The sequence below is a fragment of the Vicugna pacos genome, unplaced genomic scaffold (assembly GCF_048564905.1).
Source record: "Vicugna pacos unplaced genomic scaffold, VicPac4 scaffold_20, whole genome shotgun sequence".
NCBI lineage: Eukaryota > Metazoa > Chordata > Mammalia > Artiodactyla > Camelidae > Vicugna > Vicugna pacos.
Genome location: NW_027328741.1, coordinates 47,595,637 through 47,617,599, shown reverse-complemented (window position 1 = coordinate 47,617,599; position 21,963 = coordinate 47,595,637). Strand labels below are relative to the sequence as shown.

At 41.6% G+C, this 21,963-nt stretch overlaps 1 protein-coding gene and 1 pseudogene across 1 annotated transcript in view; one reads left to right on the top strand and one right to left on the bottom strand.

The window, feature by feature from the left end:
* Positions 1 to 21,963, top strand: part of LOC140693683 (thrombospondin type-1 domain-containing protein 7B-like) — a 160,596-nt gene that overhangs the window by 56,319 nt on the left and 82,314 nt on the right. The window contains 2 exon segments of the mRNA XM_072957390.1: positions 6,586 to 6,715; positions 10,769 to 10,872. Of these exon segments, the coding sequence (XP_072813491.1) occupies positions 6,586 to 6,715; positions 10,769 to 10,872 (234 nt within the window).
* Positions 12,753 to 14,042, bottom strand: LOC140693661 (apolipoprotein E-like; annotated as a pseudogene).

Genomic DNA, 21,963 nt, shown 5'->3' with positions numbered 1-21,963 from the left:
CCTTCTGCTGAGGCGAGATACAAAATGTGCTTGTTTCTTGCAATCATGGGGGTGATGGTTTTTTTCTGAGTGATCATGTAATTTTTCATACAAACTGAGGACTTTCTGAAAGTGAGTAGATGAGCTCTTGTAGCCAGGAAAACAGGCATTAACTGGACTGTCCTGAGGAAACAGGATGTTTGATGACCCTACCTGTTCCTCTTCAATGATACCAGAAGGTGGCTGGTGCTAACTGCAGCTCGAGTTTAATTTACTAGAGACATGGAATGATTTTAAGCCACCCATGGTCTACTCTTAGATTTCCAGAACACAGGTAAAATCCAGCACTGAATGGAAGACCATTTTTGTCACATTTTTCTTTTATTTAGAAAGAGCCTCAACTAATGATGCTCTTCTCCTACTATTTTTTAAAATCTGTCTTCTCACCTTGTCTCTTGAATTCTTACTCTGCTGGAGGAGACTCCCTGTCCCAGGCAGTGTGGACATACTTTTCATTCAGTATCTCATTTATCCTCAAAATGATCATATGAAATAGAAACGTATATTTGGCCTACTTTACAGCCAAGGAAACTAAGGCTTAGCATGATTAGAGGGATTGTCTGAAATCTAGTAAGCACTAGCGTTGCAGCTCAACCCCAGAAAGTATTTAATGTGTGGTTGTTTCCATGATACGAATCTTAAAATATCACTGGTGCCATCCTTTGGCTTCAGGATTGATGGATTAGAGAGGAATGATCAACAGAATCTGGATTGTGTTTGTTTAGTGGTGAACTGGACTTATAAGTTGGGAGGAAGAAAGAGCACTGCATGAGAGCTAAGATTGACATAGTGAAAAGTCTGGTAGGATGTTGGTGCCTTGAAGCAGATAGGTGGCTAAGTAAAAAAAAAAAATTAAATAAAGCCATTTGCAGCAACATGGATGGACCTAGAGATTATTATACTACGTGAAGTAAGTCAGACAGAGAAAGACAAATCTCATATGATACCACTTATATATGGAATCTAAAAAAAGTGATACAAATTCTATTTACTAACCAAAAGTAGACTCACAGACATATGAAAGTAGCTATGGTTATCAAAGGGGAAAGGGGGCAGGAGGATGAATTAGGAGTTTGGGATTAACAGACACACGTTACTGTATATAAAATAGATAAACAGCAAGGACCTACTGTTTAGCACAGGGAACTGTATTCAATTTCTTGTAATAACATATATTGGAAAAGAATCTGAAAAGAAAATATATATTTATGTATGTGTATAACTGAATGACTTTGCTGTACACTGGCAACTAACATTGTAAGTCAACTACACTTCAATTAAAAAAAATAATAAACCAGAATAAAAAAAGACAGAATGGGTGGCTGAAATCTATTAGACCTGTTAGTAACCGAGACATTTGAGAAATGAGGAAAGCCAGCGCGGTCACTTTTTATAAACCTACCATCAGAATTCTGCAGATTGGTGTTGGAGTAACTTCTGTGTGTGACCAGTATGTCCCCATCCTGCACCTACTTGTCATATCCATGTGCCTTTAGGAGCCTTCCCTCTTGCATCCATCTCCAACCCTGCCTCCCTGTCAGCAAGGGCTCACATTCACCATGCTCTCACTTGCTGTACTTGCTTTTACCCTATTCTCACATTTCAAATCAATTAGAAACTTAGGGGGTCAATTCTTTACTTCAAATCATTAATTGAGTAACCCTGGTGTCAGGGCTCAATAGCCATGACTGTTCAGTTCAGTGAAATGTGTCCCAGCTTACCTGGCCATGAATCACCCAGAGGTCATCTTTATGTGCTAATTTCCACCACCTTTGCTACCACCTTTCCGGGGAAAGTCTGGTATAGACTTTTACTGAGGGTCTATAAATATCCCTCACTGTTTGTGTCCACTCATGTGAAATATGGCTCTTGGTCTTTAAGTTGTCATCTTCACTTAATGTTACTTCTTTGGACTGCAATTACTAACTTAAGTTTAATTATGTCTGATGACTTACTAATTATAAATTGTGCATAAGTTAAAATTGAATTTAGATTAGTTGTTTATTAGCCATAATCATGCTTGAGCAGTCATTTCTGTTTGCAAACAGGCACTTTAATTTATTGTTATTTTTCATAGACCTAATGAGGTCAGAAGCCTCACTCACAAAGCCCTACACACATTGCTTTAATTGACAGTTAAGGCCTTCTGCCAGCAGGAAGGAAGTAGTATCCACTGGGAATAGCAGAGTCACTGATGTGAACTCGTCCCTGAAATGCCCCTTTTCTTTCTCTTCATCTTACTGTAAAGTCTCTTTTATGGAAAAATCATGGGTTTTGATATCGATTTAGCTGCTGTTTTAATCCTAGCTAGATGACTTTGTGGAAATTATTTTCCTCTTATACTCTCTATTTTCTGATCTGCAAAGTGGGTATAATAATAATAATAACAACAATAGTAATAAGAGCCAATCTCATAAAGTGTTGTAATAATGAGATAGCATATGCATAATGCCAAGAAGTGGATGTGACATAGATTAAAGTGATAATTCTGGAAATTTCTAACATATTTTACATACTTATTTAATAGAGTGTTTTCCACCTGCAAAAATACTGTCTTTGCCTTTCCATATTTCCTTCCCAGAAATCATTTTCTACTTGTATATTCAGGGGAAAGGGAAGCTTTGTTGGACATCACTTCCTGAGAGCTTCCACTTGGCCTTTTGCTCAACTTCTCTTGTCTGAGTTCAAATTATGATGCTGGTACTGTCAGAGGCATCCATTTCTTTTGTTGCTGGTTACCTCTCGGATTTATGGAATTATTGTCCTGGTGATACCGAACTGCTACCCATGTGCTGCCTTCAAATACAGGTCAAGTGAGAAGACCATGGATTCATCCCAAGTGTAGAAACTGCCTATCCTTGAATTTCCCATAACATGAGCTAAATCATGTCTGTTCTGCATAACTGACTGCTGTAAGTTTGGTCATAATTTGAGGTACTTTCATTTATAGGGAGGGGAAAAATCCTTTAAAACTGAATGCAAAATTCATGAGATTTCAATGTTTAGGGGAAAAGAAACACAGACACAACCACTTACAAAGAGAAATTCTTAACAGGTATCTCACAGATCTGGTGGTGTTTCCCTGTATTATGATCCTTCCTTGTTTCTCTCTCTCTCTTCAAAGACATAAATATTTCTTTATTCCCATACAGTGCTAACCAGTTTTCTCTCTGGGAAAACCTGACCTCATTTCTAAAAGTTTGTTTGCCTGTAGAATCCATCCTTCTCAGCTTCACCTGAACATTTTTAGGGCATGATAATCAATGCAACTCCTTTTCCAAAACTTTAGATTATTTGACATGGAATTACACTATAAAGCAAATACCTCTATGTGTGTGGTGGGGGGTGTGTGTGTGTGCACGCGTGCATGTGTGTGTGTGTGTGTATGTGCATGCCTTGTGAAGGGAGAGGCATTGATCCCTGTTCTCTCTCAGGGTGGGGTAAAGTCAGCCCATTCATTTTTTTATTGTCTTCAATCTTTATTTCTGGTCTCCTTACACTTGGACAAAGCACACTCACTCTCTCTCTCTCTCTCTCTCTCACACATACACACACAGAGAAACCCACATTCATGTACACATTCTAAGGATAAACAATAATCATCAGAGTAAGTACGATGTAATTAGAATTAATTGAAAGTGGGGGAAGATACATTTTCCTAAAGGCATAATTATTTACCCACAATGTCCCCACCCAAATGAAGATAGCTTGTATATTATTATGCAGAACTGTTTTAATTACACTTTTTTTTCTATTTAGCTTTCTTTTCTCTACTCCTTACTGGGCCTTAACTACATTCAAAAAGGGGCTGATTATACCATTCCTCTCCGTCAAATAGTAGCAACCCTCCTTTGACTTTATAAGCATGCCCTGTGGGAAACAGGTAGCCACTCAAATTGGGTAACTGGGGAAAATTTAATGAAGGAACTGTTACAGAGGAGTGGACAGGGTTAATGTAAACAAACAGTGGGGCCTGGCTAGTGATGGTCCAGAGCCTGAAAGTTGACAGAGATGGGAGCAGTAGGTAGAACTCAGAGAAAGTGGCTGTAGGACAGTGGCATTCTGTACGAACTGTGGCTTTGGGAACCAAGGGAACCAACTTTGAGTTGATTGCGAGGATTAAATCTTGTGGAATAAATACCCTCATCTCTCTCTCTGTCCTTTGTTAACTTTTTTTCCTTCCTTTGTATGCCCCAAAACACCTTTGGCCAAAACCAGCCAGAAGCCAATGGACAAGGCTGCCACTAATAAATATCTTATATGGTCAGATCTCTGGGTATAAAGCAGGTTAAAGAAAGGAGAAAAAAAAAAGGAGCAGATGGAAAAGATCTCCTTAACTCATAGTTCAAGGTTATAAAAGTGGGTTGGTCTCCCCTTCTCATAATCACATTAAAATGGTAGAATTTAATTTTAGGAGCCCCAATTCCTAATCAAAAACAAAAGAAGAGGCCCATCCATGGATGAGAGATCTCAACTTATTTATGGTAGAGTCAGTGGACAAAGACTGAAAGATGGAGAAACTGAGGGTGCGGCACAGGGAGCAGGAAGTGGGTGGCAAGAGAAGAGGACGCTTGTCTCCCCAGGAAGGCTCTTTAGAACCATGGTGGCTGGTCTGATGGAGGGTGGGAGTGAGGAGTGGGATGGAAAAAATGTATACAGGTTATTTAAGTCTGTAAATAACCAGGAGAGGCATAAAAATAGTGATATAGTTGTAAAACGTTGAAAGGTGGTGCAAAATAAATACTCAGCCATTATAGCGAAAGGTCGATAGGTAATGTCGAACGTTAATAAATCAGGAAGAAATGACATAAACATATTATTTATCGATTTGGAGGTAACCACAGAAGAACTAAATGCACAAAGAGTTCAGAATGTTCTGGGAGGAGGAGGACAGGGAATGGGCTGTAGGTCAGTTGATTCTCACTGTAGGAAGTCTTTCTGCACTAAAAATTGTTTAAAAACCATGTGAATATAGAATTTTCATAAAAGTGCCCCCTTTTTCCCCTTTTGATTTGCTCCACTTAGTTTGCTGGATTTCTAGAAATTTTCCTCTTCATATGGGTAGTTCCATTATGTGTCTCAAAACTAAAAACTAATTCAGTTTTCTCCTATGCTTCTTTCTCTCCACATTCCTTACAGCCCTCTCTGTGCTCATCCCCAGCCCCCAGAAGTGCGCTGGCATGAGCCTTATACACAACTCTGCCCCCGAACACAGTGTCTTTCTCTGTGAAGTCCACAAACCCTTCCATCTCAGTGCCTTTTCTCAAACTATTTCCTTGACCTGAAATGGCTTCAGCCTTTAAAAAAAAAGAAACCACCCTATTCAGCCTTCAAGTCCCAGAATAAAATCTGCCTTCAGGAACTGTCTTTGGTTTCCAGAGTTAAAAATGATTACGCTGTCTTCTGTCCTCTCCCATTACTGCACCACTGTCCAACGATTCTCACTCTGTAGGGTCTCATAACTTGTTGTGTAGCTGTCTAACACCTCTACTTTCTGAGTAGTTGTAAGTTCCAGAATTTGTATCTGTGTATCAAGTGCAGTATCTTACGCATAAAGATTAAAATAGTTGCAAAGCACCATGGTGGGTTTCTGTTGTTCTTGTTGACTCAGAAGGATCTAAGATGATGAAGTGAACCGCCTCCATGTTAAAGTGAACACCAGCTGTCCTTAGGTTGAGGTGCCTATTGACGCTTGTGCTGCTCAGCAAAATCACCAAGTAGACAATGTTTTGTCCTGTCTTCACCGTAGTGCCTCTTCTCTAAATGCCAGTTAGACACATATTACCTCTGGTTATGAGGAATAAGACATTTAATAAGCTAATCCCCATAAATAAATATGATACTAATGTATTAATTTTAATAAGAGTGTTTGCATAATAAAAAGTAGCCTGAAGAAGAAAGTGACTTACCTGAGGGGGAAGAATTGCTAATAGTTAAACTTCAGGCCCCTGAGCTGTTGTTTTGAGATCAAACTGGCTTTATGGAGCCTCTCAGACTACGCCATAGAACTTTTATGGCATAGGTAATATAGACTCTGATTAATTTAAAATATAATAAGGCAGTGGAATTAATAGATACACATTACCATATGTAAAATAAACAGCAAGGACCTACTGTACAGTCCAGGGAACTATATTCAATTTCTTGTAATGAGCTGTGCGTAATGGAAAAGAATCTGAAAAATATACGTGTGTATGTGTATAATTGAATTGCTTTGCTGTACACATGAAACTAACACTGTGAATCGACTACACCTCAATAAAAATAAGAATTAAAATATATTAAGACAGTGGGAAACAATCTTTGCATTTTAGAGCACGTAAGTTTGAAATCACAATTATTAAGTGCGGTGTGTCTTTCTCACGGAAGTGAGATTGAGTCCTAATCCCTGGACTTTGCTTGTTAGTCTCATTCCCCAGATAGCCTTCCCACCTACTCTTTTTTCTTCTATTCTTTTTTTTTCTTTTTTCAATTACTCTCTCACCCTGGATTTTTCTCTGCATTCACATAAAAGAGCACTATAATTTTATTTTTCCTTTACTTTAGGAAATGCCACCATAAAACAGTCTCGATACAGGATTATCATCCAAGAAGCAGCCAACGGAGGCCAAGAATGCCCAGATACCTTATTCGAAGAGCGAGAGTGTGGAGATGTCTCATTGTGCCCCGTGTATCGGTAATTAATCACCTTCTAAAATAATCCTTAGACCTCAGCATAACTCATGACCTATTTTCTTTCACACAAGATATGGTTAATGTATGAAATATTCATAGTGAGAAATAAAAAGAGGTAATCTTGTTTATTGTCAAGTACCTCACTGTATCACCCTCTTATCTTGAATGTATTTTGAGAGAGTAAAGACTATGAAAGTCTAATTAACAGGAAAAAAACAAAACAAAACCATGGTTTGACTGTAATTAAGCTGCTGGCGTTCTGCCACCAGGCAATTAATTTTCAGGATCAGAATCCAAAGAGATTCAGGATGAGGTTCTTACCTGGAAAACACACACACACGCACACACGCACACACACACGCACACACACACGCACGCACGTGCGCACACACACACACCTTACCTCATTCTGTTGTTCTCATCCTAAAGCTTTTAATCAAGAACCAAGGACAGATTTGAACTTCTTTAATAGTTGCTTATTTTAATTTAAAAATGGTTTTGGTTCTCAATTTTAATCATATACATATTTTAAGAAATCTTAGGAAAAAAGTTTAAGTTATGTATAATATTTTTTTTTAGGAAAGAAGATGAGTAGTTTTTAAAATACATATGTTCCCTTTTGGAAAGTTGGTGATTATTATTTATAAACACAATACCTTTGTGTGCTTTGTCATTAACTTCCATTCTTTCAACATTGGATTGAAACATCACTTTAAAGTACTTTTGGATTAAATTTAATCACTACTGGGATTTGCTGATTTCAAAAATGTCTAATGTTTCTCCTGATTATTTGAGAAACTGTATGTTAAAGCTGTGGAATTCAAGGGCTAATTTACTCAGCTAATTTACTTTTGTTTTTTGGGGGGTGGTTTCCAAGAAGAATTTCCATCAACTAAAGTTTAGAATGTCATTGAAGATGTCCAAATTATTATCAGTTTCATCCTTCTTTCCTCCCATTGTTTCTATCTGATGACCAGTTTATAGAGGAGTTGAACAAACCCTGGAATAAACCCAGATGACCAGCTTTTCCATCAACCACAGGGCCATTGTAAGAAGACTGTCAGTATCCACCTTTTTATGCCACATGTAAATAATTGAAACTTGCAAGCCCAGCAGAAGAGCTCTCAGGGAAAGTAGCCCATTGAAAACAATTAGTCAAATAAAATATTATTAGACTTTTTTTTATGAACACAGTGCCCTTATAATCAGAGAAGATTCTAGAAACTGTTGGTGAGCTCTTTCTGTTGTCTACTTTCTTTACTCTCCGGTTGTACTTCAATTTAACCACTCATGTTTGAACTAGTTTCCCCTAGTGACTTCTTGCCATTTACCCCAGAAATCAGTTCCACTGTGCATGGACTGGATCATTGTATCATTTCTCCAGATGTGTTTAGTATGTGTCCAAGTTACCAGCATGATTCTCTGCCCCTTAGTAAAGCATGCTTACGTTCTGAGCAATATGGTGCCAAGTTAGGTTTGCTTTCCCCTCATTGGTATGCTAGGAAGGCAAGTTAATGTAAACCTTTATCATTTTCTTCTGATTCATCTCTCTTCCTCCCTTAAAGTGAGATATTCACAGGTTTACTGAACTAAAGCTGAATCCAAATGTCTACAGAAATTTTCCTGTGAATGTGAGCACTTCCCAGCATGTAAAGTTAGTAAGTGCTGGGGAGGAGAAGTTCCCCCTCTACCCTGTCTTGAGTTCTTGTGGTTGGACTAATAATAACACTGGCATGAGACAGATTGGCAAGAGAAAAAGAAACATTTTAATTCATGTGCATGGAGATCTCAGCGATATCAGACCTAAGGAGTGGCCAAACCAGGCAGCTTTTATACTCCTTAGACAAAGAGACAATAAATTTGTGAAGAATTGACAAGACAAAGAAATGTAGGTTTTGGGTGCTCAATCTGTGAAGAATCTAAACAGAGTTTGGGCTTAGGGTGGTAAATTAAAGAAGTAAGAAGGTTGGTTTGTATAGTCCCCAATACCCCAACTCTGGAAGAACTCTGCCCTTCTTCCTCCAGGTGCAGGGAGGGCACCTTTAATATGGGCAATTTAATTCCTGCTTTCAGGGAGACAGAAAGGAAGGTCAGGATGTCCCTCCTGCACTGGTCATTTCTTAAATAACTTTAATTCAGAATAATCAGCGTGCAGTTGAGGCACATTTTGGGGTGGCCTAGCCTGGACCCTAACATAAGCAAAAGGGAAGACACCATGTAGCCCTGTATAGACTGGGCATGAAGGTGTCACCAGGAGGCTGTGGCTGAGCGCCTGGGGACTTAGGACTGACAGCTGGCCGGCCCTGACTCGTGCAATCTCAGGCATGTCACTTCACTTCTCTGAGCCCAGTCTTACTCTAAAACTGTGAGTCTAGCAGGAGAGTCCTGAAAATTTCTTCCTTCTATTTCAATCTCTGCAGCGCACTTCACTAGAATGAATTCCTTGGTCTCACTTTGGTCTAAGAAAGCCTTTTGTGAACTTGAGGGATCTGAATGAATGAAAAGTTGAAAAGCCGGATTAAACCACTTTACCAGTGCAGTTTCTGTGTTTTGGAATTATACTTAATGAGTTTATGCATCTATGAAGGAAACATGTAACTACTTGAAATTAATAGGTGGTTTCCTTAAATGTGACATGTTTTTCTATTTGGCTGTTTCCTGATTTCACCCCAATTCTTCACAATATGGAGGCCATTTGAATGAGATCAGTGATACCTTTTGTTTTTCACTTTTACATTTCAATGTACTTTGCTTGGTTCTGCAAGATGATCTGTATCTGCTGCCACTGCCTCACTTATCTCCAATTGTCCAAGAAACCTGAGACTCAATCTAAGTGGGGCAGAAGTGGTGGTGAGCACTGATGTTAATGACTGGCTCTGCCAAGCGATCTCCATGTCTTGTGTGAAGCTACATTCACATAACTAAGAGGGGCCTTTAAGGTGACTTTTCCTGAGCAAAGGAATCCTGCTTCGTGCTCTAGTATACGTTGTTTTCCTTTTGCTGAGACTTCTTTTTTAAAACACATAATGCATAATTTACCATCTTAACCATTTTCAAGTATCCAATGCAGTAGTGTTAATTGTATGCACAATGATAAACAAAAGGTCTCTAGATTTTTTTTTCATCTGGCAAAACTGGTCAATAATATTTTTACTTCATGTTTCTGTTCATTTTTTTGAAGTTGCATTTCTTACCAGAGGTATTGGCTCGTGTGAAAAAAGTATAAAAATGTCCTTAGTGAAAAAGTAGAATCTGTCCTTCCATCTAAGGTGCAAGTTTTCTGAAACATTCTGAAGACACAGGTTTAAGGGCACAGGTCATAGTCTGTCCTGTGGGTCATAAAAATAGAGAATTTTGTTGGCTTTAAAAACAAATACTGGAAAACCAGAAGGATTCCTTAGACACTGTTTCCTCTGTGGAATAGAAATATGGGTAATTCCTCAGAGACAGATCCATTCCTCTTCCCCGAGATGAGCTATTACATAAGATAGGTCCCCATGGTTCCCCACTGCCCTTTGACTTGATAATCTGTTGAGATATCTGAGTTACCCCAAAGTTCTAGGCAACAACTTATGAAGCATTTAAAGCAAAAGATCGTGTGAAGGTTTGCACCCCAAATTTTCAGATGTTCAAACCTTGATTCTCTCATGCTCCAGTGAGACATAGGGATTTTCTCTCTTTTATTTTCTTTTATTGTTTTTCTTTAGACAGTGTTAAGTTCATAAAGAGCTAAGCCCTCTAGATTTGATCTGTGTGTCAAATGTTTTTTTATGATCACTTTGCTATGTAAACTAAGATGTGTGTGCAAAATATCCACATTAAAAAAAAAAGTATTGATTGCATCAACCATGGATCTGGGGCAGAGGGTCCTACTGCCATCCCTAGTGTGTGCCAGCACTTCCTTTTGTGTCCATTTTTATAGATTTGGTTTCAATTCCATCTTTATTGAAGTTCACTCTTTATGCTTTCGGATTTCCAGTTCATCTGTTTCAAGTCTTTCTTTGATATGTTTGCCCTGGTGAAATGTCTAGTCTGCTGTTCTTTGTAATCACAGGTGGAAGCCACAGAAATGGAGTTCCAGTATCTTAGAGCCCAAGTCGGTCAGGCAGGGGATAATGGGCACCAGCAATGCCTGCAGAAAGGGGGTACAAACCAGAGGTAAGGGAACTTTAAAATGTTTTTTCTCTTCAAAGGTAAGTCAACATTATGTTATTCTTATAAACTGTTGCTCTATTTTTCTGGTTGGTTAAGTTGTGATAATATTGGGTTGGATTATTTATACTTACTCGTGTTTGAATTTAAGTTTGGCATTAGTAAATGCTGCTATTAGACCATCTTTTCACCATAACTCGCTAGTGCACATAAGGACTAATGCAGTGGAAGCAAATATCTGTTCTCAGCCATTAGCACATTCTGATGCTGATGTTCCAAATGCATGTCAAATATTAGCTGAGGAATGAAGGAAATGTCAAGATTGGACCCAATAATGTATATTGTACTTCTTAGGCGTTCTTAAATATTTGTTGAATGAACTAATTAATCATTCTAATCATGGCTTAAACTTGATTGTTATAGAGGTACTTACTTTGTGTTTTGTATGTAACATGCATACAAAGGAACTATTAAAATTTCCGGAAGGCATTGTGAATAGGCTTCTGGATCTGGGTAGACAAGCCTTTTATCATCCATGTCTAGAAGGTGTGGCATATCAAAACCTCTGAAAAGCACTCAGAGACTCGTCAGATAGCTCACTTTTCTGTTTCATTCATACCAGTGATATGAGGCTTGATAAGAAGTGCTTTCTTTCTAAAATCCAATACTCTGCTGCTAAAGGGATATATGTAGCAAAATCAGACCTTGTAGGACCAACTGCATACCACCAGTCTCATAAGTCTCCTAAAAGGCATGTTTAGAATTGTTCCCTTCCTGCTGCATAGGTCATTGTGTTAGTTAGGATCAGTTACCCCAGCCAGCACTATAACTCCTTTCCTTGTTGGTTCAAAGACATGAGGAGCCCGACATGGGTGGGTGACAGTTTTAACTTCCAGTTCAGTGGAATCGTTGTTGTCTTTTAGTGGAAGCATTCCTTCTAATGGAAAGAAGACCCATAGAGTAGCATAGCCTAAGATCGCCGAGAAACAGGAAGCAGAAATCTTCCGAGTGGGTGACTAGCAGTAATAGTGAGTTGTGCCATTCTCATTCCCACCCCTGGGCTCCTAGACCTGTGAATCCTGGCTCTGGGAGAAAATAATACACCATATACTGGATGCTTCTGGAAAACTTCTCCCCAGCCCCGCAAGGTATTGCCACCTAACCAGTGTTGAAATGAGTCTCCAAAAACCTTTTAACCATTATCTCCAGTCAACTACTTCAAGATGCAGTAAATTCCATGAGCCTGGGCCCACTGCACCTCACTTGCTGTGAAGTGAGTTCCTTGATCAGAAGCAACGTGGTGAGGAATGCCATGACTGTAGATAAGCATTACGGAAGTCCGTGGGTAGTAGGTAGTTTTGGCAGAAGCACTGCGTGCAGGAAAGGCAAATTTTTATCCTATTTGAGTAAGTACCTATTCTGGTAAGAACAGGACACGGCACCTTCTATGATGGAAATTGTATAATGTAATCAACCTGCCACCATGTAGCTGGCTGATCACCTTGGGGAACGGTGCCATCTTGAGGACTCAGCATTGGCCCCTGCTGCACAGACTGGGTGCTCAGATGTGGCTGTGGCCGAGTCTCCCTGGTGAATGGAAGTCAGTGATACTGAACCCATGCCTAAAGTTCATTTCTACCACCAGGGCCACTTTGTTCGTGAGCTCGCTGGACGATGGCATAGCTGAGGACAGAGGCTGACTGCTATCCACAGCCTGGGTTGTCCTATCCACTTGATTATTAAAATCTTCTTCAATTGAGGTCACCCTTTGGGGAGCATTCACATGGCACACAGATATTTTTCACATTTTTGCCTGTTCAGAGAAGTCTGTCCAGCTACCACTTTCCTAAATTTCCTTGCCATCAATTTTCTAATTTTTTTTTTTTTTTTGCGGTGAAGCTTGATGAACTCTTTATTAAGCTAGGGCCTACCAGGAGGACAGCTGGGTCAGGGACAGGGCCTCCCGTAGGCTGGAGGGAGGCAGGGGGCACCTGGGCAGTAGTGGGGCGCCCCAGGCGGATGCCCGGGCACTCATTGATTCTTGCTGGCTGCAGGTGTGGGGGTGGTGCCCACAGCCAACTGTTGCACCTTCTCCACCAGCCCGGCCCACTGGCGCTGCAGGTCTTCCACCAGGGGCTGGAACCAGCCCTTGAGGCGCGCCTGGAAGGTCTCGGCCTGCAGGCACATCTGGCTGGCCTACTCCTCCAACTTCGCGCGCATCTTCTCCAACTGCTCGCGCATCTTGTCCAGGCGGCCCTGGGCCCGGGTGCCCACCGCCTCCAGCCGCCCGCGCAGCTTCTGGCCCCAGGCCTCAGCGCGCTCCCGCAGTGGCTGGCTGCCAAGGGTGCTCGTGGTGGCGGTCCCCAGTCGGCCCTGCTCCACCAGGGGCACGAGGCGCTCGCGGAGGGCGCTCACGCTGTGCTCGGCGCCCTCGACGGCCCCGGCCTGGTACACGGCCAGGCGTTTCTGCAGGTCCTCGGCGTCGCGGAGCAGCCGCTTCCGCAGCTTCCGCATGTGAGAGGCCAGGCGGTTATGCAGCTCGTCGGTGGTCTGGCCCAGCATGGCCTGCACCTCGTTGCGGTAATGCGCCAGGCGGCTGCGCAAGTCCTCCATGTCTGTGCCCAGCCGGGCCTGCGCCGCCTGCAGCTCCTTGGACAGGCGGGCCCGGGTTTACTGGGCCACAGGGCTCAGCTGCTCCTCCAGCTCCGCCTTGTAGGCTTTCACCTCCTTCATGGTCTCCTCCATCAGCGCCGTCAGTTCCTGGGTGACCTGGGTGCTGAGCAGCTCCTCCTGCACCTGGTCAGACAGCGTCTGCACCCAGCGCAGGTAATCCCAGAGACGACCCAGAGCCAGCTCCCAGGGCTGGCTGCCCTGCCATTCGGGCTGCTCCTGCCCCAGCTGCACCTCTGGCTCCGGCTCCATCTCCGCCCGGCATCCGGCCAGGAGCGTGACCACCAACGCAACCCACAGAGCCTTCTGTAGTTTTAAAAAAATCTATATTTTTAGTCATTAATTATGTTCCTTCTCAGTCCTTGACCAACCAGCAAAATCATTGGCCACAGCCTGCGGATAGGTACGTAAACATACATGTGACCATTTCTCCCTGCAGGCAAAGTGAACAGCCAGTTACACTGCTTCAAGTCCCGTCCACTGGTGAGACTTCCCTTCACCTCCATCTCTCAGGGATGTCTCAGAAAGGGGCCCTAGTGCCGCAGCTGTCCATTTAGGGGTTGTGCCGACATGTCACGCAGCACCGTCTGTAAACAAGGCCCACGTCTTCTTTTCCTGTGTCAGCTGAAGGTAGGAAACTCCCTGTGAGGACGTAGGTGCAGCTGGGAACATAGAAGGCAGCTGGGCCACTCCTTCCTGTAACTTACTGTGCCTTCAGGGCCTCCATGGGTCGGAACACGTACATACCACTTCCATCTGATGCTGGAGTGCTGTTGTGGATGCCCCACTTTATGATTTGATGGGTCAGGTAACACCCAGTTCGTGACGGGCAGCTCAGGTTGCCTGGTAAGTCTAGTGGCCCACAGCTCAGCATTCAGTCTCTACTGACGCCCAGTAGCCAAAAGCTGTTTCTCAGGTGGAGACTAGCTGTCTGCAGAGGACAGTGGGGCACTGCTCCTCAGTCCAAGGACCTGCAGTCCACCTGTGGGCACCTGCCAAAGGCCCCAAACAGCACCATGTCCACCTGGCACTCCAGGCACCACTGGCTCTGTTGGACCCCGTGGTCTGAGTGGCAGAGCAGCCTGTGCTAGACCTGTTCCAGTCCCTTTTCTTGTTTAGGGTCCTGCTCAAAACCAGCAGCTTTTCAGATCCCTTGGCAAATGGGCTGGAATAACACACCCAGATGAGAACTGTATTGCCTCCAAAATCTGCAAAGGCACATCTGATAGAGGCTGTGTCTCTGTTTTGGTTGTAGGAGGGTCCAGGAGTAACAGCATGTTTCACCTCAGAAGGGGGATTTCAGCATGCCTCACACCACTGGGCCTTCAGACATCTCACTGGGGTAGAGTGCCCCTGAATTTTCTCAGATTTATTTCTTATGCTCGGCCATGAGAATGTCTTGCCAGTGAGTCCAGAGTAGCTGTTTTGTCTTTCTCACTAGGTCCAGTCAGCATAATGTCACCAGGGTAATGAGCCAGTGTGATAACTTGTTGATGGAAAATGGATCAAGATTCCTGCAAACTAATATGTGAAATAGGGCTGAAAAGTTGATAGACCCCTCGAGGTAGGACAGTGAGGATGCATCGCTAGCCTTGCCCACCGAAAGCAGACTGCCTCTGGCAGTCTTAATTTTCTCCAACTATGTTAGTATTGGGGGTCAGGGCTCCAGCATATGAATTTCAGGGATCACAGTTCGGTCCATAATAGTTACATCTTGGAAATGATGTCCCTGTCAGAACATTTGCAGGTGTAAATTTGATTTGCAAGGTAGTATGATTCAGGGCTGCTACAAAGCTAACCAGGGACTGTAAATTCATGGAAGGGACCACTTCCTGAAAACATTTTATTTTCCTATGACAGAAAATTGTTGTAATGATACCATCTTGTGATTACAAGACTTGTGCCTGATTTCTGTTGGAAAGTTGTTATAAAATATCTAGATCAGCACGATGTACGTGAATGAAGTGCTTTAAAGAAGGCACTTTTGTGCCGGGCAGAACTTAACACTGTCTAGTGACCTAGACTTCGATGCTCCATGATACTAGAATATTATAATGGTTGGTTTTGATTACAAAGCCATTTAGTACATTCTGCAGACACATTGCTCCCAAATTATATAGAATCTTACCACAAAATGGTAAATTATTTTTACTGTCTTAGACATAGTCTACTTTGGATCTCAGTTTAAACGGCGTCTAACTGGAAGGCTGTGATAGTCCTTAGACTAGGCAAGGTACCTACTTGAGTTTTCCCCAAATTATACTTCAATATTAGATAATTTCTAGTAGTTAGTTTTGGGGAAATTTGCACTTTTAAAGCAGTAGGTTCGGTCTCCAGTTTGAAGATAGTGGAGCAAAGACATTTCTACACTCGTCTTTTCTCTAAAATTATTTCAAAACCAGCAAGGAAAATAATGTTCAGTGAGTTCCCCTTTATAAAATTGCTCCCAAAACCTCAGTCATAATGTATGATGTAGAAAGTGGATGGAGATACAAGGTAAAGTACCTTGGAGAACAGGATTTTACCTAAGTGTTGGCAGAGGTGAAGGTATGGGGGCTGAAGAGAAACAGGGTGATGTGGTCTGGCCAAATCCAGAAAGGCATCACGTTCTGCAGAAGGAATTATGCAAGGTTGTGTGTGTGTGTGCATGTGTGTGTGTGTGTGTGTGTGTGTGTGTGTGTAGTGGATGGGAGGAAGGCAGAGACACCCTCCATACCTGGCCCTTCACCCTGCACAGTCAGGCTCCTACCTCTTCCTGCTCTTGTAGGAGCCTGGAGGTTTATTCTCCTTGGATATAAGACCAGAGAGGTGGTGGATTTCAGACAAGAGACAGAGGAGGGTGAGACGAGGGGCCAGGCTGAAATCAGGAGGTTCAGTTGAAAGTCTGAAGAAGGAATTATGAGACCCTCAGTCCTTCCTCCCCTGCTTTATCATACTGCTCAGACAGCTTTTACACTCTTCAGTCCCGTGGAAGCCCAAGCAGTCTGGAAACGCTTTCAATTTAAATTTCTCTTTGAGAATATTTTGAATCACAGAGGGAGCATGAACTCAGACCATATAGTCGTGGAAAGGCCAGCCGGAGGTTATAAATTCTTACAAGAGACTTTTTTCCCCTCTTCACCCAGTGTTAAATCATAGCCATTCAAGTGGCCTCGCCGAGATGTTTTGCTTGGCATGTCTATTTCCGGTGCATCCATAACCCAAGGGCCAGCCTGTGTGGTCATCATTTGCATTCTGTCTTTTATGAGATTCTCCATAGCAGGCCTTGAAGCCATGAAAGTGGAAAAGTGGGTCTCCAAGATTTAACAGAAACCCGCGGGATAAAAGTTGTCCTTCCTGTTTACCTTGCATTCCCTGCTTTTTCTTTGGTTTGTGCTTTATAGTTTCCTTTCCTCTGGGTCATCTCAGCAATCCATTTAGAAGGTAGATATTTTATCCAATGCTTTTTTTCCCCTTTTTCATTACAAAAGTCGTTTATGATTTCTAAGCCACAATACTGCCCCCAATAGAAACGTTCCTTGTTTTATCTCATTGTGTTTTTATATTGCTGACCTGGTTAATTGATTTGCAGTAAGAATACATTTATGTAATAGTCTTCTAATCAAAAAAGAAGAAAAGTAAAAGAATATAGAAGGGCAGATAGGATAACAGTAGTCATTAAACATCTATACCATGTTCAAGGAAATGGGCATTTGGGGTTCCGTTTTCCTGGCTGCCTCATACTTCAGGGACACCTGGGTCTTTTCACAGTTTTCTTGTGTTTAATCTGAACAAAGAAGCTATTGTAGCTCAGCTTCTATGGCAAATGAAAATGTAAGAGGAAGAAACAAGTGCTAATGCACTCGGATGTATCTGGCCTTAATAGGGTAAAATTTCAGTACTGAGACAGGGGACAGTGAGGATGCTGGCATTGCTGGAAGGGGACTGGATTTGTCTGTGGGCTGATATGGTCTGCTCCTTATTTTACTCTTCACAGTGGCTACTTGCCAGTGTTTTTCTTTAGGATAGTACTTTCTTCTCATTCAAAAGTTTGTGCATACACTCTATCATAGCAGAGAGACTTGACATCCATGGCACCGTAATGGATACAGAGTAGGTATTGGAAATCGAAAGTGTGCTGCCTTAAAGACCCTGGACTCCTGTGAAGTACCCTCAATTCTCTTTTGGTTTGTTCTCACTGAAAAATGTTTATGTGGACCGAAGGAGGGAGATCTGTTATCTCTATCAAATCTTTTTGTTCTTCCTTAATTGGTTTTTGTCACCATGAGAGGTATAGCCTTCTTATACAATAGTTCTGATGGACTCTGTGTGTTTTCTTTGCATTCAAGGGAGCCCTTTATTTTTTTTATATTGAGTTATAATTAACATACACTATTATATTAGTTTCAGGTGTACAACATAGTGATTTGATATTTTTATGCCCTGTGAAATGATCACAGCACTAAGACCGGTTACCATTCATCACAGTACAGAGTTGTTGCAACATTATTGACTGCATTCCCTACATGTCCATTATGTCCCCATGACATTTACTTTATAGATGACAGTCTGTACCTCTTAATCAAGGAATCCATTTAAAAGTGCTTTTCCAGAAAAATACTGGGCAAAATAATCCACTTGCAGAGTAAGTTCTGGATTACTTTTATTTTTAAAAGGCAGGGAGTTAGAAATAGGTAGGAAGAAGTTAAGCTTGCAAGTATTCTTGCATTTTAAGAGTTTAACAAAATATCTCTGGGTGACTGGACTTTTTATCCTCCAGATAGAGGCAGTCATGTTCATTTAATCTTATGAGTTGCACAAGTTTATTGTCCATCATGTTCATCTACATAGAAGTCATTTCAGTAGGTCCAGAGAGGAAAACAAATATATAGGATTTAACTGTGACAGAACAGCATAGTCAAAGACAAAGATAGTCACTGTCATTTCTATGTTTGTTCTGTATTTGGTGGTGGGGGGGCGAGGAAAGGTTTGCCAGGAAAGAAAGTAAAGTATCTTTTATTTGCTTCAAAGCTTGAACAAAAACAAGCTACATTAACTATGAACTGTGGGTGTTTCCAGGAGAGAATGGGGAGTACCACTAGCTCCCTCTGGGAACTCTGTCAACAGATTAATTGTTTCTTAAATGGGGAGAGACATTTGTGGATATCTTTCCTGCCCATTTCAAGAAGGAAGGGCGTGATTCCACTTGATACCGCCTGTGATCTCAAATCAACATCCTGGGGTGTCCAATCTAGGCAACGAGTGAGACTATTTTCGATAACTTATGTGATTTCATTTTTGATAATTGCATGCTCATCTCATAGGAAAAATGATCAGACTCCGGTATTCTTTGTCTTAAAGATCATCCTTGGAATGATTTCCTGGTTTCAGGTCTGACTTCAGCATGAGAATAACCAGCTGGAGGTCATCATGATCTTTATTAATTTATCTTACTAATCAGACCTGATACCAAAATGATTAATTATAAATATCTTAAGAAACTTTACATCTCTTCTAAACATAATTTTTTAAAGTATGAAAATAAAAGGAAAATCAGGTTAGAGTGAAGTAATTAAATTGACAGTGTAGGGCAATTCTCTAAGTGAAAAAATCCTTGGATTTTAACCAAAGAATAAGTTTTATACCTGAGGCATTGGTTTAGAGAGTCAAGTGTGGAATATATGGCAAAGATTGCATTTTAACAAATGAATAATGATTCTGAGAGGTATTTTTCATTTCCTTCGCATGTTTTAGAGTAGGATTAGTTTTACAGCATTCTTGGTTGCTGTGGGTAGAATATGCACATTTTTCAAAAACTGGCTATAAATTAAAAATAAATATGAAAGGAGTTGATTGATATAAGGCATGATGCTTTAGTAGCATAATGTTAACTAAGTAAAGATTCAGAGATGTCTTGAGCCAGCCTCTCTGTTTTTTCACGTAATAAGCTATAATGCAAAGCAAAAAGTAACCATTCAGTCCAGCTTCACCCCAGCCACATCACCAGCAGGCATTTCCCTGATGAAAAGAGGGGTGGGGATGAGTAGGGGGTAATTTTTTTTTCATTTGAGGAATACAGTTACTTGCTAAACTAAGAGCAATAATTTTCTTTTCTGACTGCATGGTTCTTACAGAACCATCATCCCTTCAGGAATGTTCATATGAACTTCAAAGTTTACTGCAAAATGTGCTAACTGTAATAGGATGGTCCTTCTCTTGTCAGGAACCAGAATTCACTGTCTTCAAATAGATGCGAATCTCCTGGCTTCCCTTAGCTCTCAGGTTACTGAGGTCAACATACTCATTTCTGTTTAGCCCTCAAGCCATGTTAGGATTGTATCAGAAGGAGTTATGTTTTTACATTTTTATTTGCATTTCTAAAGAAATCAGAAACTTCAACATTCCTCTAGTAGCAGCAAGAGGAAAAGGTGCCCACACTTACTTGAGAGGCTCTAAAAAGTAACAGAGGGGCATCAAAACAGACAAACCACTGGTCTGGATTTAAATACGGTTGCCCTTGAACAACATGGGTTTGAACTGCAGGGGTCTACTTACATGCAGATTTCCATACACACACACACACACACACACACACACACACACACACACAGTTGGCTCTCAGGATACGTGGGTTTCATATCCAAGGATTCAGCCAACTGCAAATCAAATTTCAATCCATGGTTGGTTGAATCCACAGATTAGGCATCAACTGGTAGGTTTAACTGGTAGATACAGAGGGCCGACTCTACCGTGCCATTTTATATGAGGGACTTGAGCATCCGTGGATTTAGGTGCCAAATAAGGCTCCTGAAACCAAAGCCTTGCATACACCAAGGGATCGAAAAGGTGCAAAACAAGTTCCTTTTTAGGCCAGTTATGTTTTGGAGAATTCACATGGTGGGACACTATCTTTTAATCCAGACTCATGAGGAATGAGAATTAAAAATCCATTACAGCCAATTAAACTCAGTCAAGTTATAGGATGATCAACCTCCTAACAAGATACTGAAAGTAGGAGCGGAAAGTAAGAAGGTCAGGTTAGGAGGTCACCAAGGCTTTGTAATTACACCACAAAGGGTTTTCAGAGCCTCTACACCTGTAGTGCCTTTGGGAATGGATTAGAAGGGATATACATGAAAGAAATTTTATGAGAAAAATAAGGGGCACTTAATAGCTACATTTGTATACAGAGTAAAAGAAAAGTGAAGAACTGAAAAGATTCAGTGGTGTTAGGCTAATGATAATGGACCATTTGACACAAAAAATCTGACAAAATTGACATGAATAACTGACATAAAAATGGGAAGAGAGAGAAATACAGTATTTGAGTATTCTTGAAAAATAGCATCCTAAATTTGATAATCACATTGGCTTTATTAGGTGGTTTGTGAATGGGGCAGCTTCCCATCTAGGAACTAGGAGGGTGCTCCCCGGGGTGGTACAACATGGCAAGTTTATACAGGAAGAGGGATGGGGCACTGGAGCTATGAACCAAAGAAAAGAAAGGATTTTGAGCCCAGGACTTCCTCTTTTTTTAGGGGGTGGTGGTGATGGCAGAGTGTTTTCATGAAGATTGCCTCTTCTTCCTCTGGGGGTGGAGAGGGCCCTTGTCGCAGATGACTTCACTGGTGCAGGCCAGAAAATTCCGGACTGGTACATTTCTGGAGAAGAAGGTGGAAACTGCAGTCATGTTAAGTATTAAACCTGGGTTTGGTATCATGGGATTTAGCACAAGTAGCACTATTTTGGGCCTGTGTTTTTTCTCTTTAACAGTGCCCCCTTTTGATCAGACTGTCAGCCTAATTGAGAAAGACGATCAAAATTTAAGGCATTAGCATTACTCTCAGCTACTGCTTTGCAGTTTTATCGAGTGTGGTCATCGTAAGTCCTGATGATTTTGCTGAGCGCCTGTGATATTTACAGGCCACAACTTCAGATTCACAATCTCTAAGTTGGTCATTCTCATTGCTTTTCTGAGGTTCTAGTCTTAGGGAGATATTTCCCTGCTGGTCAGTGCATACAAATATATATTTAAAACTTTTGAAAGGATGCGGTGTGCCAGGGAGCCTACTGTGATTATTAAAAGCAGGAAAACTCCCTATGTTTGGAGTGCGCTTCAGAGCCATGATCCCCAAGACCCAAATCAAAGGAAAGCACTGTTGAAGGAGTCAGCCTTTTAAGCTAAGCGGTCATTGATCTTCCATGACTGAGTTTCAGCTTCCCCAGAAGCTCACACCAGGTACAGCAAGTACATCACAACACAGGCACCTCCTGGCTCAGCCAAAAGACAATCAAAAGCTATCCTGTTCTCAAAAACAAGCTTGGCCTGAGATTCCAAGGGGTTTTGTCAGACAGCGATGTCTGCAAGTGTTAAGGAAAAGTTCCTGATCGTGTCCTCATTTGTATTAACTCCTGACCAGGGAAGCAGGGCCCTGCCAAAGCAAGCAG